The 17,988-nt window shown below is 46.8% G+C and overlaps 1 protein-coding gene across 1 annotated transcript in view; it reads right to left on the bottom strand.

Moving 5' to 3' along the window:
* The window catches only part of LOC126194662 (UDP-N-acetylglucosamine--dolichyl-phosphate N-acetylglucosaminephosphotransferase), a 145,546-nt gene that overhangs the window by 108,403 nt on the left and 19,155 nt on the right, over positions 1-17,988 (bottom strand). Inside the window, exon 3 of the mRNA XM_049932860.1 lies at positions 11,845-12,058. Within this exon, the coding sequence (XP_049788817.1) occupies positions 11,845-12,058 (214 nt within the window). The remainder of the gene's footprint in view (positions 1-11,844; positions 12,059-17,988) is intronic.

Here is a 17,988-nt window from a genome sequence, read left to right on the forward strand (position 1 = left end):
ATGATGGCTAGTGTTGAGATGGCGTAAAAGGGATGGGTGTGCAGATGCATAAACAAAGCACCCATAGTCGAGTTTCAAACGGACAAGGGACCGGTACAAATAGAGGAGGGTGGTTCGATCAGCACCCCAAGAAGTACTATTGAGGACAGGTAGGACATTGAGGGACTGCGTACAGGGGGCTGCCAAGTAAGAGACATGGAAGGACCAAGAGAGTTTCCTATTGAGCATGAGCCCCAGGAATTTCATAGTGTCAACGAACAGAAGGGCAACAGGCCCAAGATGTAGAGATGGTGGGAGAAACCATTTGCTCCGTCAGAAATTCATATAGATGGTTTTGTCAGTGGAAAAGCGAAAGCCATTGGTGATGCTCCAAGAGTGAAGAAGATCAAGACAGTGCTGAAGACGCCGCTCAGTAAGACAGGTCCATGGAGAACTGCAATAGATGGCAAAATCATTGACAAAAAGGGAGCCGGAGACGCCCGGCGGGAGACAGGCCATTATAGGGTTAATGGTGATAGCAAAGAGGATGACACTCAGTACAGAACCCTGAGGCACACCACTTTCCTGAATAAAGGTGTCCAACAAAGCAGAACCCACACACACCTTGAAAACTCGGTCTTGTATAAATGCACAAAGAAAACAGGGCAGGTGCCCACGGAAGCCCCACGTGTAAAGAGTGCGGAGGATACCAGTTCTCCAGCAGGTGTTGTAGGCCTTCTCCAAATTGAAAAACACGGAGAGAGTCTGGGATTTCTGCAGAAAACCATTCATGACATGGGTGGAAAAAGTACGAGATGGTCTACTGCAGAACGCCGTGCTCGAAATCCACACTGTGCATTCGTGAATAAATGGCGAGATTAGAGCCACCAGGCGGGCATGAATCATACGTTCCATCACCTTGCAAATGCAGCTGGTAAGAGAGATGGGGCAGTAGCTAGAAGGAAGGGTTTTGTCCTTACTAGGCTTAGGTATGGGCATGGGTATGATGGTGGCTTCACGCCAGCGTCCAGAAAATGTGCCCTCAGCCCAGATGTGGTTGTATGTGTTAAGCAGAAAGTGCTTGTCTGCAAGAGAGAGTGCTGCAACATCTGAATGTGGATAGCATCTGGCTGTGGGGCGGAGGACCGGAATTAACTGAGAGCATGATCTAGCTCCCTCATAGTGAAGGCAGTATTGTAGCACTCACAATTTGGAGAAGAGAAGGGTACTGCCCAAACCTCCTCTACTCATTTCCAACTGATGAAGCAGGGTGATAGTGGGAAGAACTCAAAACTTCCGCAAAATGGCGGCCCAAGATGTTGGAGATAGCAACAGGATCCACGATGATATCGGCACCTACTGTTAGGCCAGATATGGGGGAATGGATCATGGTTCTAGAGAGCCATCGGAGGTTGGCCCACACCACAGAGGAAGGTGTGGGACTGTTAAAAGAACTCGTGAATGAAATCCAACTAGCTTTTTTTCTATCCCGAAGAACTCAGCGACACTTTGCATGCATCATTTTATAATGAATGCAGTTTTCCAGAGTAGGGTGGCGGTTGAAAATGCAGAGAGCACGTCTCCATGCACGAATTGCATCACAACATGCCTCAGTCCACCAAAGGACTGGGACATGACGTGGTAAAGAGGAAATGGGAGGAATGGAACATTCTGCAGCAGTAAGGATAACGTGAGATAGTCCACCTGGTCATCACAACTGAGAAAATCTTGTTCTGTGAAGGTCACCAGGGAGGTGTAAAGCAGTCAGTTAGCCTTAGTAAGCTGCCATTTGGGAATGCATGTGGATGGGGTAGGAGACAGCAGACGAAGAGCACACAGAAAATGGTCACTCGAGTAGGCGTCAGAAAGAACGGACCACTCAAGATAATGGGCAAGCTGGGCAGTGCAAAAGGATAGGTCCAAATGGGAATAGGTGTGCGAGGAGCCAGAAAGGAAAGTGGGTGCACCAAAGGCAGAAGAGGTTGTGTTGGTTAAGAATATCACCTGGGACAACCCCAAAAGGGATGATGTGCATTAAATTCACCAAGTAGCAAAAACGGTGGAGGTAGCTGCCCAATAAGCTGAAGGAAGTCTGCCCTGGTGACATCGAAGGACAGCTTGAAGACGGGTAGTCAGGGAGATGGGTTGACTATGAAGATCATCTTGTATAAGCAGCATGACGCCCCCATGAGATGGGATGCCGACCTCAGGGGGAGGTCAAAAAGAAATGGCAAGTAATGTGGAAGCTCAAAGCGGTCCTGAGGGCGCAATTTCGTTTCCTGAAGGCAGAGTACAAGGGGATGCTGCAATGCTAGAAGCAGCCATAAATCATCTTTGTGGGACCGAAGGCTGCAAACATTCCATTGGAGGACAGTCATGAGGACAAAGAGATGTAGGTGTCACCTCGGTGGCTGCCGAGAGACAGCTGGTGGAGAGTCGCTACTACAGGGCACAGAAGCAGGAGGATCCTGCTCCATGGGGTCCACAGAAGCATCAGCGTGCTTGTGTGGTCGGTTGGTGGAGTCCAATGCTGAAAAACAGTTGGTGGTGCTAACAAGCGAGACAAAGGCCGGCTGGGCAGTATCTTTGAGTTGGTCAAGGAGAAGATCGTTTGTTTTTAGTGGACTTCTTCGAGCCCTTCTGGTTAGAGGAAGACTTGAGTGTTGTTTGACTGGAGGGACAGACGAAGTCTTCTTGGGAGTATTCCTTCTGCCCTTTCCTGCCTGCCGGTTGTGTAGTAAGTAGCTTTGCCCCTTTAGCCGAGAGTTTGACAATTTGTTGCACAGCGGGACGGGGGAACAGCGATTCTACCTTGACACAGGGCGACTTCACAATCTCAGAGCCAAATTTGAGGCCGCATGTCTGTGTAGCAATGTGCTTCATGGAGCGAGGGGTAACAACAACTGAACTATAAGTGCCATACGGGAGAACACAGGGTTTGCGACTAACCAGTAACTTGCTAGCTACCCGGTAAGGCACTTTTTCCTTTACCCAAATCTCTTGAACAGCCCGCTCATCTAGATGCAAGAGGCAATCTGTGAGGAGGCAGCATGGCTGCCATTGCAGTTAATACAGCGGGGAGAAGGAGGCAGACAGTTGTCCTCGTGTGCATCCCTGCTACAGGTTACGCATTTGGCTGGGTGTTGACAAGAAGTTCTAGTGTGATTGAACTGATGACACTGGTAGCAGCGCAACGGATGTGGAATGTACGGCCAGACTGTGATGATTTCGTAGCCCGCTTTAATCTTGGACGGCAGCACCACACTATCAAAGGTGAGGAAAAGAGTGCGGGTGGGAACCAAGGAAGAATTGACCTTTTTCATTACATGATGGACGGCAATGAAACCCTGATCCGAGAGGAAAGATTGTATTTCAGTCTCGGTTAGACCGTCAAGCAGCCAGGTGTAAACTACACCACGGGAAGAATTCAAAGTTATGTGTGCCTCGACATGAACAGGGTAGCCATGGAGAAGCTTGGCAGCAAGTAGTTGTTGTGCTTGAGAATCAGAAGCTGTCTCCAAAAGCAAAGTGCCATTCTGTAAATGAGAGCAGGATTTCACAGGGCCAGCAATGGCATCAACACCTTTCTGAATAACTAACGGATTACCGTGGAGAAGGACTGACCATCTTCAGTATGTGACACCACAAGGAACCGCGGTGCAGCAGGAAAGGTCTTCGAATCGGTAGCTTCATTACGTTTACATTTCGTCAACATCGATGGAAAGGATGAGTGACTCATCATGAAGAAATCCCCCATGATTGCCAGTGTCTCCAATGGCGCGCTCCTTCCACCTAAGGGCCCCTTTCACAAGGGTGTGCACCTGCCTTAAGTGATTGTTCACACCTCAGGTCACAGCTTCTGAACACCTGACGAAGGGAAGGTTACAGCTCAGGCAATCACCCATCCCTGGGCTTGGCCTGTACCAGGGAGTACGCGCAAACCCCACCTGTTGACCCGGGGCTGGGAATTATGCGTTACCCAGTCACCTTTTACGCGTCAGACACATGGGCCGGTCTTCAGGAGTGAACAGGGAAGAAGAAGAAGAAGAAGAAATAGGATCCTCAAATGCCGAAGCAGAGGAACGAGAGGAGAAGGGAAACAAAGAAAGGAAAAGGGAGCCAAAAAGAAAGTTGAGACTATTTGCAGGTCAGCAACAGAGTGCAGAACATTCCTAGTAATACCCCAGACAAGTTCCCCAAGGGAGGGGAAAAAGAAAAGCGAGAGGATAGACATGCACCATGGAAGAGAAAAAGTGCTGCAAAGGCTGGGGCCCTGTGGTAGCCAAACATGAGCCTGCCAAAGAGTGACAAGCCCCCTGGAGGGGGGGGGTAAAGTAATGTGTTTTGTACATTTTAATTGATCAATGTTGTATGGGATAATATTTTGTGGTAATGTCTCACATAAGCAAAAATTATTCTTAATGCAACAGAAAGTGATTTCATGAAAAAAGTTAAAACCATGTGCTGGTTGTGGATCTGAACCCAGACACTTGCCTTTAACAGGCAGTGCAACTACCATCATGCCATAGGATCACACATCTCACATAAATTCAAAAGTTACAACTTGTCATTAGCTGCTCCTATTTCTCTCCAAATCTGGATAGCTGTACTGATGTACACATTGAAAAACACAGTAAGAGAGGCTAAAGGGAACACAAAGATTAAAGACAGAAAATTATACAAAATGAATGCCATTTCTTCTATATAAAAGCAAAGCTTCAACAATTATAAAATTTCCTTGGATGCATGTCTATGGTTCTATTTTCATCTACAATAATTAATCACAGGCCTTATCATTAATGCTGAAACTTTTTAGAACTTTGCACAAAGGAAATGTACAACACAAGTACAATGGGAAGACTGTTGTGACTCGCCGATCTTTCAAAGTGCCGCCGCGCAGTTACACGTGTCCTCTACATGCGGCACTGTCCGCCAGCCATGCAGCAGCCGCACCTCCTAAGCGGCCAGCCAGCCAGCGGCCGTTAGACTTGGACTCAGTGCTGATTTGACTGTTACAGTGTACACATGTCTTACTTTGTTTACTTGATCTGTGACTTACATGTATTGTGTCATCCTAGAAATATATTTGTTCAATTAGACGTTGTAACAATTGGCGACGAGGTAGTGAATTTTTCTTTTTCATCGTTGACCCGCAGCTTTCCATGGCTACTTTAGAGCAACTATTGCAAGGTCTCATTGAACAGCAAACGCTACTCACATCTGCGATTCGTGATTTCGTCACGGCATCCAATGTGGGGCGTCTCTCGTCGTCGTCTCTCCCTCCTTTTCCTCCTTACGACGAGACGGCGGAAGAATGGTCTGATTACGAAAAACATCTTCGACAGCACTTCTTGGCATTTCATGCCGCGGACGACCAAACATGTAAGTCTCTGTTCCTTTCATGGATTTCACCTCAAATGTATCGGTTGTTGTCGCAATTGGCTCCTTTGAAAGATCCTGCGTCTTTGTCCTTTGCTGAAATGTGCTCACTTCTGTCCGTATATTTTCAAAAGCAAACACATGTGGTAGCCTCTCGTGTTGCCTTTTATCGTTGTCAAAAACAACCGAATAAATCCTATCACGCTTGGGCTGCTGAACTTCACGGCCTCAGTAGAAAGTGTCAATTTGTTACTGAAGTTCACAAAGAATCCTACGCCGATTCCATGGTATGGGATGCTATTATCCGAGATCGGTGCCTGACAAAGTAGTTCGGCAACGTGCCCCTCAGTTGGTAAATCCGACGCTAGATGAAGTCCTATCCATCACTCAGTCTTTTGAAATTTCTCGCGCCGCTGGAGCGAGGCATGGGGCGACGTCAAGGAAATGCAACCTCTGTGCGATGTTGACGAAGCGTGTGGCATGTCCCCGCTGGCCGACGTGGCCACAGTACGCTCCCAAACGCAGCCTCGGCCTAACCGTAAACAAACCTCTAAGAAACTCCAGCAAATCCCAGAACAACTTCCTTCATGTCCGCGGTGTTCTACGAAACATTCACAGGAGGACTGTCCCCAACATTGGGCCATGTGTTACAAATGCAAAAAGAAGGGTCATGTGTCATCTGTTTGCAAATCCGACCGCATACCTGACGTTCATGAACAAGATGCTGATTCTGCTTCTGTGTTGTCTGTCAGTGGTACTTCTTCCCTTTCAGGAAATTTATTCCTCACTGTCCAAATCCTTGGTCAGGAAGTTCACATGCAGGTGGATACTGGTTCTGCTGCCACTATCATCAATTCATTTACAGTCGACCATAGTAACGCGGAGAATCTTTTTGGTTTCGATGTCTTTCGCATTTTTGGGTTCTCCATAGATGACTCTTGTCAATATCGTCTCTGATGATATTCCTTATGCTCAATTGGATTCATTGTCAACGACATTTTCGTCCCTTTTTTCTCCTGGGTTAGGCCATGCAAATGACTTTGAAGCTCACATCACGCTCAAAGCCACTGCCCGGCCTAAGTTTTTTTGGGCTCGGCCCATTCCTGTGGCCCTTCGTGATCGGGAAAATGGGAGCTGGATCGTCTCACTGCTTCAAGGGTCTTGCTTCCTGTCACTTCCAGTGAGTGTTCCTCTCCTGTCATTGTCGTTGCTAAGCCCAATGGTGATACTCGTCTCTGTGGTGATTTCAAAGCCACTGTAAATGCTCAATGCCTCATCGACACTTACCCTATGCCCCTACCTGAAGAATTGTTCACTAAACTTGCTGGAGGGCAGTATTTTTCTAAACTTGACCTGTCAGAAGCTTATCATCAACTTCCTCTCGACGCTGCTTCCCGGCAGTTCCTGGTCCTTAATACGCCTTTCGGCCTCTATCAATACCAACGATTGCCATTCGCGGTTGCCAGTGCCCCTGCTCTCTTTCAGCGATTCTTGGAACAATTATTGCTCCCTGTCCCTGGGTGTATAAATTACATGGACGACATTGTTGTCACTGGCTCCACCACTGAAGAACATCTTCAGAATCTCTGCACACTTTTTCATGTCTAACAGACTGCCGGTCTTCAGAAATCAAAACTTTTTCAGGCATCTATCACGTAGTTGGGGTTTCAATTCTCTCGTGATGGTATTCGTCTGCTTCAGCAAACTGACACTGCAATCGATGCCCTTCCTCGCCCTACATCTGTTAAGGAACTGCAGACCTTCTTGGGGGAAATAGCATATCATCATAGGTTTTTACTGTCTGCGGCTTTGGTGGCTCAGCCGTTCCATCACCTGTTACATAAAAACGTGCCCTTTCACTGGTCCGCCTCATGCGATGCGGCCTTCCAGAAATTGAGGACTATGCTGAAACAGGCCCTGTGCCTGGCTACTTATCGACCTGGTCAACATCTTGTTCTTGCCACGGATGCCTCTCAATGTGGGGTTGGTGCAGTCCTTGCGCACCGTTTTCCTGACCGTTCTGAACAACCCATTGCTTATGCCTCCAAAACGCTCACAGATGGCCAACGAAAATATTCTCAAATTGAAAAAGAAGCTTTGGCCATTATTTACGCTCTTCATAAGTTTGGTGTTTTTCTCTGTGGATCCAAATTTCATCTTGTTTCCTTGTTTCATCCATCAATGTCGCTTCCCAACAAGGCTGCACACTACCTCCAGCATTGGGCTCTTCACTTGTCTCGTTTCAATTACGAGATTCATTTCCGGCCGACGGCTCGACATGCAAATGCTGATGCACTGTCTCGCCTTCCCATGGGTCCTGATCTGGCATTCGATAGGGACGAACTTTTGTGTTTCCACCTGGATGTTGCCAAGTAGTGGGTTGTGGACACGTTCCCCATCATCGGGGACCGGCTGGCGGCAGCTACGGGTTCTGATCCTACCCTCTCCCGGGTTTTACGCAGTATTCAGAAGGGTTGGCCAGATCGTCCATCCGCTAAGACTTCTGATCCATTGCGGAACTACTACGCTTTGCGTTACCGCCTCACGGCTAGGGATGGTGCTATCCTCCTTTCCACCGACAATGCTTCACCGCGTGTTGTGGTACCTGCGTCTTTGCATGCTTCAGTCTTGCGCCTCCTTCACCAAGGGCACTGGGGTGTCTCTCGCCCAAAATCTCTGGCGCACCGTCATGTGTACTGACCCGGCATCTACTCTGAAATTGCACACATGATCAACGCCTGCGGCCCTTGTGCTTCACAGGCCACCACCCCGAAGTCATCTTTATCACCGTGGCCTTTGCCTGAGAAGCCCTGGGAGCATATTCATGCTGACTTCGTGGGACCTTTTTTAGGCACTTATTGGTTTCTCGTTATTGATGCCTACTCTAACTTTCCTTCCATTGTCCGTTGCGCGTCGCCTACCACTGCGGCAACCACCAATGCTCTAGCTCGCATTTCCTCTTTGGAAAGCCTTCCCCCTACTCTTGTTACTAATAATGGTCCGCAATTTGCCTCTACCGATTTTGTGGATTTTTGTGCCTGTCACGGCGTCATGCATGTCATGGCCCCTCCATTCCATCCACAGTCAAACGGTGAGACTGAATAACTGGTCCGCACATTTAAGGCTCAGATGAGGAAACTCCTGACTTCTTCTGCTAATGATATGCTTCTCCAATTTCTGGCTTCTTACTGTTTCACCCCATTGGCGACCATAGCCCAGCTGAGCTCTTACATGGCCGACAGCCCCGCATGCTACTTCATCTTCTGCGGCCTTCCACCTCACGTCCACGGGTGCCTTCGCTTGACTGGTTCACCGCCGGCGACCTTGTATGGGTATGGGGATATGGCAGGCAGCCAAAATGGAGTCCTGGCCACATCTTATGACACCATGGCCGACGCCTGTATGAAATCCAGACGGACACGGGTGTTGCAGTGCGTCATTCCGACCAGCTTCGGCCTCGTGTGCCGGCAACGCCTGTTCCGAATGCCGCTACACCAACTTCAGGTCTACCTGACGCTCGGGATCTTGGAATCTCTCATTACTCACAACGCAGCCCTCTCACCATCATCTCGGTGCCAGCACAAGAACTGACACCACCAGGAGACGTGGCCATGCAGGAACCAGATGGCCATCATCCGTCGGAGCAACTCTACTCGCCTCCTCCTCCTACGGACGCCGACACATCGCCCATGTCTCCTGTTGTAACAACCAGACTTGCCGCCACGGGCAGATTGGGGCACGGGGCCCCAGCAGATTCGACCCAAACGTCTCCTGTCATCTCGACCCATTATCATCGGGGACACTTCCGTCTGTACAGGAAGCCTCCTCCTCGAGACTTTACGGCCAGTCAAACAACACCTATGGACGTTATCAATCTACAGGCCATCTCCATCAAGACCAGTGCAAAAAATTTAAACGGGGGAAAAGTATTGTGACTCGCCAATCTTTCAAAGTGCCGCCACGCAGTTTTTTCCTCTACATGCGGCGCTGTCTGCCAGCCATGCAGCAGCTGCGCCACCTATGCGGCCAGCCAGCCAGCGGCCGCTAGACTTGGACTCAGTGCTGATTTGACTGTAACAGTGTACACAGGTCTTGCTTTGTTTACTTGATCTGTGACTTACATGTAGTGTGTCGTCCTAGAAATATATTTGTTCAACTAGACATTATAACAAAGACATGTACTATTTGTCCCTAGTTCTTGAATGGCAGATGTCAATAGAACTTTGTCAACTTTAGGCCAGCTGTTGCCAACACTGGCGATTTAACAGTACGGTACCCATGTGGTCCACGGCTGTTAAATTGGAAAATCCAGGATAAAATCTAACAATTATGAGTAGCAACAATACTGTTACAGCAGTTACTGTGATTGTCGTGCCACGCCATGCCAAATCAATAAGTACATGTATGGTGTCAGCACTTCAACATGAAAGTGCAACTTGTTCCCCCACTTGGGTGCCCATGTGCTGGGAATCGATGGGCAGAGCTTGCTTCCTCTGCTCCCCGCACACCCCTGAGAATGTGTTCAGGATTTTAAACCAACTATACATTAATTATCTGAAAACAGCACACAGCACATATTATTTATGCAGGCTTGGCATTGGCTACATCTAATCGAAATGTCACTCAATACACAATCAACAACATAAGACTAAAACATAAAACAGTAAATTATGTCTTCTGAAACTGCTTCATTGAAGAGATAGTATGACATTTTTTAATCATCTCACAAATGATGTGACAGATAAGAGAACATGGAACATAAAATCAGCTTTACAATCACTTAATAGAGGAAAGGCCACTGGTACTAACGAGGTTCATGTTTGATTCTATATAGGTTATGTAAGAGAACTTGATCCCCTTCTACTAGCCGTTTATCACAGGTCACAAGAACAGTAAAGGATTTTGAAGCATTGTAAAACAATGGCAGTTATTTCTCTTTTCAAGAAGGGTTTTCAGACAGATGTACATAACTGTGGAGCTTTGTTGTTAAAACATTGACCTTTTGACAAATAACGGAACATGTTTTACATGTATGTAATATGGTCTTTAGGAGACCATAAATCTCATCTCCTTTGTCAAAATCAACATGCAATTTGCAAGCAGTTAATCATGTGAAACTCAGTTTGCTCTGCTTGTTAATGAGAGTAGATAATGGTACACAGGTTCATACCATGTTCCTTGACTTCCAAAAGGCATTCAGTACACCTTCTCACTGTCTTCTAATGACCAAAATATGAATTTATGAAACATCAGACCACTGGAGTACTGGACATGTCAAAGCAGAGTGGAGTGTCATATGATTATTACTATTCACAACTTATATAAGTTATTTGGTAGAAAGCATTGGCAGTTCTAAGGTGGTTCGCAGATGATGATGATGGGTATATGGAAGCTGCAGACCCATCAGACTGTAGGAAAATGCAAAGAACCTAAAAGAATACAGATGCTCCATGCAAGGACTGGCAGTTGCCTCTCAGCACAAGGAAATTTAATTAACTGCATGCAAAAAGGGAAAAACACACTGTCTACTGATTACACCATTGATCACTAAAGGTTCTGTAGAAGAAACCTAAGTACATGTAATTTATACACGAAGGAGACTTTACAAAACCCTCAGTGTGAGAGTATCATATATTCAGAACAGTCATGTGACATACTGCTTCCTCCCAAACATAGTTCATGGAATGACAATAAGAGTAAAATCAAAGAAATTTGTGGTCAAACAGAGGGTCGCTGACAGTCATACACTCCACACAATAGTCACAGACAGAAAATGAGGAGAGAAGGGGGTGAGAGAATAGCCCACCTTTTTACTTTGCCATCTACCTGTTTCAAAATGTTATAATTCGAAGCAAGGAAGATCAAGGGTTTAATGTTCCATTGACAATAATGTCATTAGCAACAGTCACAGTCTAAGATTGTGGACGGAAATAAGCTGTGTCCTTTTCAAAGAAACTGACCTGGTATTCAGGAAAACCATGGAAAACTTAAGTCTGCATGGTCAGACAGTGGTTTGATGTGCTCTCCTCCTGCATGAGAGTCCAGTAACTTACCACTGCGCCACCTTGCTCAGTACGCCTGATTGTTCATATTCATTTAGATGTTCCTATCTAAATTGTATGATTGTTCATTTTGATGGTACATTCAGTCCATTTTTCAGGACTTCTTATGCTGAAAAAAATAGTGTCACTGAACCTGGCCACATAGCTGAAAGATCATTCTAAAGGAATTACGAGAAATAACACCTGTGAAACAAATCAACTAAGTGATGCTATAAGAAACTACTGCTGAAGACATCACAAACTGATAGACAGATATAGATTCAAATATTTTGTAGTAATGGCATACTAGAAACAAATTTCCAAGAAATGGCTAAAGGAACTGTATTTGTGCAGACAGTATTGTGAATACATTTTGCAAATTTCACATTAAAAATTTTATAGGCTTAATCATAAGCAGAAATAAATAAGTATGAATGTATCATACCAAGATCCACAGAGAAACCAAGCCAGATCCGGAAGGGTCTTGGTACTATGATTGTAGTCGAGTTAAAGTTGACATAATATACCATAAGAAGAGGTAGTGATGCCACTGTGGGCAGCAGAAGTTTGTGACGCCATCGTAGGTCCAGCACATCATCAGCAAAACCCAACAACAACATGCAGCAAATTGACAACAGTGCAGCCACCAACTCCACCAACTGGTAAAACAGACCACAATGAAAAATTATTTTAAATGAATTAGTTAAATGATGATATGTAATACAGAATACACTATTAGTCAATAGAGACTAACAGATCACACCATGCATTTTATAGTTTATCGAGTAATAAATAGAAAACACTAGAGGGAGCATTTTTCCCTAATTTATGGATGCATTCCTTCTCAACTCCAGATCCATGAGGCACAGATGTTACATTTTCAGCAGAACTAGCTGGCATTTCATAGATATGCATGGTGAGTCAAGATGATTCTATTAACCTTTCAAAATACATATTAACCTTTCAAAATACATCCAAAATTTTGGATTTTATGATTATTTCAAGTTTAGGGGGTATTAGTTAATCAGAGAGTGAAAAACTCACTATACTCCATTAATTACTTATAGATTTTCAGTTACACGAATTCTCTTCTCATGACTGCAGAAATTAATCTCTCTTTAACTGTTTGTATTTAATATTTTTTACGTAATATCGGCTTTAATTGCTTACTGTCTGTCTCAATGGTAACAGATAAGCAGAATGAAATTTTCACTTTGCAGGTTAATGAATGTTGAATTTCATTTGCTGACAACTTAAAAATGCAGGAGGAAGACACAAACCTCAGTTTAATCCATGGCCTAGTACATAGTTTCAACTTATCCTGTTTGGCTTCTGGTGATGTAAGACAAACCTCAACATGGCCAACCCAACTGGACAGTGGTGTCTTTTTCAAAGTACAGAATACAAAAATTGGTACATTACAGATGATAACATAGGACTCCAGTTTGAATCCATGTAATAATTACACTTGTGACAGTCCCTCACAGCATGAGACAAGGATGTGATTTGAGACTTTCTCGGCGTATTCCATTCGTGAAATCTTCTCGGGTGATCAGCCGAGTAAAGGCGTCGTCTTCTCGCAACGTTTCGAAGGGTTTCGTACCCATCATCTTCAAGCGAAGTGTCGAGATGCTGTGTTGCGCGGTCCTATAAAGGCTCCTGGACCAGTGACTGATTCCGGGCGCCGACCAATCAGGTACCTGCGGAATCGGCCGCCGCGCCAGTGGTGGGGGGTTCGCGGCACGGACCGGGCGTCGAGTCCCTGCCGGTTCCTAAAACGTCTGTGGCCGCTACCATCTTCGTGCCGGAGCGTTCTCTTCTAATTTTAGTTATTGCGGGATTCCACGCTGTACTAAGTTGGAAACCAGTGTCTCGATTGATCAGGTTGCTGTTCAACCGAATTTCTACAGCCTCTTTGAAAACTGAATCCCAAAATCCTTTAGCGTCACACAGCTTCTTCGTACCCTCAAAGAGGAAAGTGTGTCCTTCGTTAAGGCTATGTTCCGCTACCGCCGATTTTTCTGTCTGACCAAGGCGTACATTTCTAATGTGTTCCGAGCGCCTCTGCGTGATGCAGCGCTGCGTTTGTCCGATGTATTTCGTACCACATTCACATTCAATACTGTATACGCCCGGAGTCTGCAGTCCTAGGTGGTCTTTGACTGAGCCAAGTATGTCCTTAATTTTACTTGGGGCATGAAAAATTGTCTTAATGTTGTGTTTCTCCAGAATGCGGACAATCTTGGCTGTTGGCGGTCCCGCGTATGGTAGAAATGCCAGGCATCTGGTCTCATCTTCTTCTTCTGGTGTGTCTACCTTCCTGCTCTTGTGTAGGGTGCGCGAGATTTGCGTCTCATTATAACCGTTGCAGCGGAAGGTCTTCCTTAGGTGTTGTAACTCTGCAGGTAGGCTGTCATCATCACAGATAGACTTGGCCCTGTGCACAAGTGTGTTAAGCACTGAGTTGCGTTGTGCTGGGTGGTGGCAACTCTGTGCATGAAGGTATAAATCCGTATGTGTCTTCTTCCTATACACAGCGTGGCCCAAGGTGCCATCAGGGTGCCTCTTGATTAGAATGTCAAGGAAGGGCAAGCTTCCGTTTTCTTCCACCTCCATGGTGAATTGTATGTTGCTGTGTATGCTGTTGAGATGTCGCAGGAAGTCTTGCAGGTTCTCTCTGCCATGTGGCCACACGACAAAAGTGTCATCCACATATCTGTAAAAGGCTTTAGGTTTCAATGGGGCGGTGTCCAGGGCTATGTCTTCAAAGTGGAGAAACACAACATTAAGACAATTTTTCATGCCCCAAGTAAAATTAAGGACATACTTGGCTCAGTCAAAGACCACCTAGGACTGCAGACTCCGGGCGTATACAGTATTGAATGTGAATGTGGTACGAAATACATCGGACAAACGCAGCGCTGCATCACGCAGAGGCGCTCGGAACACATTAGAAATGTACGCCTTGGTCAGACAGAAAAATCGGCGGTAGCGGAACATAGCCTTAACGAAGGACACACCTTCCTCTTTGAGGGTACGAAGAAGCTGTGTGACGCTAAAGGATTTTGGGATTCAGTTTTCAAAGAGGCTGTAGAAATTCGGTTGAACAGCAACCTGATCAATCGAGACACTGGTTTCCAACTTAGTACAGCGTGGAATCCCGCAATAACTAAAATTAGAAGAGAACGCTCCGGCACGAAGACGGTAGCGGCCACAGACGTTTTAGGAACCGGCAGGGACTCGACGCCCGGTCCGCGCCGCGAACCCCCCACCACTGGCGCGGCGGCCGATTCCGCAGGTACCTGATTGGTCGGCGCCCGGAATCAGTCACTGGTCCAGGAGCCTTTATAGGACCGCGCAACACAGCATCTCGACACTTCGCTTGAAGATGATGGGTACGAAACCCTTCGAAACGTTGCGAGAAGACGACGCCTTTACTCGGCTGATCACCCGAGAAGATTTCACGAATGGAATACGCCGAGAAAGTCTCAAATCACATTTAACATACCTCTACGGGGAGGATATCCATCGCAGCTACCAGATGCTACAGAAACTACGACTCAAGACGGGGAAGCTGCTTAGCAGACTGGCCTTCTTACAACGGTGTCGAGATAAAGAAGTGTTGCCGAAATTTGCCAACTTGCGACATCCTGTTAGCACAACAAGATCCAGACGCATACTACAACGAGCCGGTGCGGCCCTGGTGCGCGAACACATACGGGTCACCAGGCAGGAGTTAGATAAGAACGCAAGGATGCTGCTTACTCAACACCTTCGATTGGCATCCCATCTCCCACCACACACATGGGAGTGGATCGACGGAAACACATACGCAAGCAGTGAGATCCACAAGAGAAAAGCCACGGAAAAACAATGTGGCAAGTTCACCAGACTGTCTGGAGCCCGGCAACATGCCGACCACACAACCAATGCCAAGACTGTCATCAATCTGGCAGGTAAAGAACTGGACGAGACCACAATATCAGTGCTGTCGAGAGGACTTAACTTTGCTCCAGTGCCCAGGACACTACCTAAGCGAGACATTATCAGCAGCATCGAGCAAGCCGTGCGCGGCCTCCCTACGGAGGCAGCGGAGGAAGTTAGGAGAGAGACGTGCAGGGTCCTGGAGAAGGCAAAAATGCCCAAGAACAACATAACGTCTGCTGAATGGAAGGCTCTTAAGGCCCTACGTGAGGATGAGGACACTGTCGTTCTAGCTGCTGACAAAGGCAATGCCACGGTGATACTGAGGAAAGAAGATTATTGGCAGAAGATAAACTCACTGCTACAAGATACTGCCTACAAGCAACTGGACAAGGACACGACAGCTTCCGTGACTCGCAAGACCATCGCCTTGCTCAATGACTCTGGACTGGAAAAGGACGTCATCAGGAAGCTGTACCCCAGAGCACCGGCACCACCACGGCTATATGGGCTTCCTAAGATCCACAAAGACGGAGTTCCATTGCGACCCATAGTGAGCACCATCAACTCACCGACATATGGTTTAGCCAAGTACCTAGCACAACTGCTCAAACCGATCGTGGGTCACTGTGAGCACCATGTCAAGAACTCGGCGGAGTTTGTGAAGGTACTACAAGGCTTTCGCCTGGATAAAGAAGATCTTCTTGTCAGCTTTGACGTCACCTCACTCTTCACACGAGTACCGCTGGAAGACTCCCTAGCGCTGCTCGAAACACGCTTTAGTGAGGACACAATAAAGCTGTTCCGGCATGTGTTAACAAACACCTACTTCAAGTGTGGAGGCAAATTTTATGAACAAGTGGATGGTGTAGCCATGGGGTCCCCCTTAGCTCCAGGCATCGCTAATCTTCACATGGAGCACTTTGAAGACATAGCCCTGGACACCGCCCCATTGAAACCTAAAGCCTTTTACAGATATGTGGATGACACTTTTGTCGTGTGGCCACATGGCAGAGAGAACCTGCAAGACTTCCTGCGACATCTCAACAGCATACACAGCAACATACAATTCACCATGGAGGTGGAAGAAAACGGAAGCTTGCCCTTCCTTGACATTCTAATCAAGAGGCACCCTGATGGCACCTTGGGCCACGCTGTGTATAGGAAGAAGACACATACGGATTTATACCTTCATGCACAGAGTTGCCGCCACCCAGCACAACGCAACTCAGTGCCTAACACACTTGTGCACAGGGCCAAGTCTATCTGTGATGATGACAGCCTACCTGCAGAGTTACAACACCTAAGGAAGACCTTCCACAGCAACGGTTATAATGAGACGCAAATCTCGCGCGCCCTACACAAGAGCAGGAAGGTAGACACACCAGAAGAAGAAGATGAGACCAGATGCCTGGCATTTCTACCATACGCGGGACCGCCAACAGCCAAGATTGTCCGCATTCTGGAGAAACACAACATTAAGACAATTTTTCATGCCCCAAGTAAAATTAAGGACATACTTGGCTCAGTCAAAGACCACCTAGGACTGCAGACTCCGGGCGTATACAGTATTGAATGTGAATGTGGTATGAAATACATCGGACAAACGCAGCGCTGCATCACGCAGAGGCGCTCGGAACACATTAGAAATGTACGCCTTGGTCAGACAGAAAAATCGGCGGTAGCGGAACATAGCCTTAACGAAGGACACACCTTCCTCTTTGAGGGTACAAAGAAGCTGTGTGACGCTAAAGGATTTTGGGATTCAGTTTTCAAAGAGGCTGTAGAAATTCGGTTGAACAGCAACCTGATCAATCGAGACACTGGTTTCCAACTTAGTACAGCGTGGAATCCCGCAATAACTAAAATTAGAAGAGAACGCTCCGGCACGAAGACGGTAGCGGCCACAGACGTTTTAGGAACCGGCAGGGACTCGACGCCCGGTCCGCGCCGCGAACCCCCCACCACTGGTGCGGCGGCCGATTCCGCAGGTACCTGATTGGTCGGCGCCCGGAATCAGTCACTGGTCCAGGAGCCTTTATAGGACCGCGCAACACAGCATCTCGACACTTCGCTTGAAGATGATGGGTACGAAACCCTTCGAAACGTTGCGAGAAGACGACGCCTTTACTCGGCTGATCACCCGAGAAGATTTCACGAATGAGACAAGGATATCTACATCACTTGCCTACATTTGTGCACAAAAATTGAATAGTCAACCCAGCTCAATGCCCACGAATATACAGACTGCTGAGGCAAAACATAACCACCTCCTTAATAGCATGTTGGTTCACCTTTAGAAACACATCACAGTAGTGATCCGGTGTGGTATGGATTTGACAAGTCCTTGGTGGGTTTACAGAGGCATGCAGCATGAGATGTCCACGAAAAAGTTACTGTCATGTAATTTCCGTAAATTACAAGCTAACAGCTTGTGGGTATGAAATTAGCTCCCGATAGTGTCCTAGATGTGATCCATCTGGTTCAGATCAGGTGGCCAAGAGAACACTATGAGTTTACTATCATGCTCCTCAAATCCCTGTATCATATTCTGGCATTGTGACAGGGACAGTTATCCTGATGGCAGACATCACCAATGGGAAAGACATCAAGCATGAAAGGATAACAAATGGTACACAGTAATATTCACATAGACCACAGCTGT

Source organism: Schistocerca nitens, chromosome 7, assembly GCF_023898315.1.
Source record: "Schistocerca nitens isolate TAMUIC-IGC-003100 chromosome 7, iqSchNite1.1, whole genome shotgun sequence".
Taxonomy (NCBI): Eukaryota; Metazoa; Arthropoda; class Insecta; order Orthoptera; family Acrididae; genus Schistocerca; species Schistocerca nitens.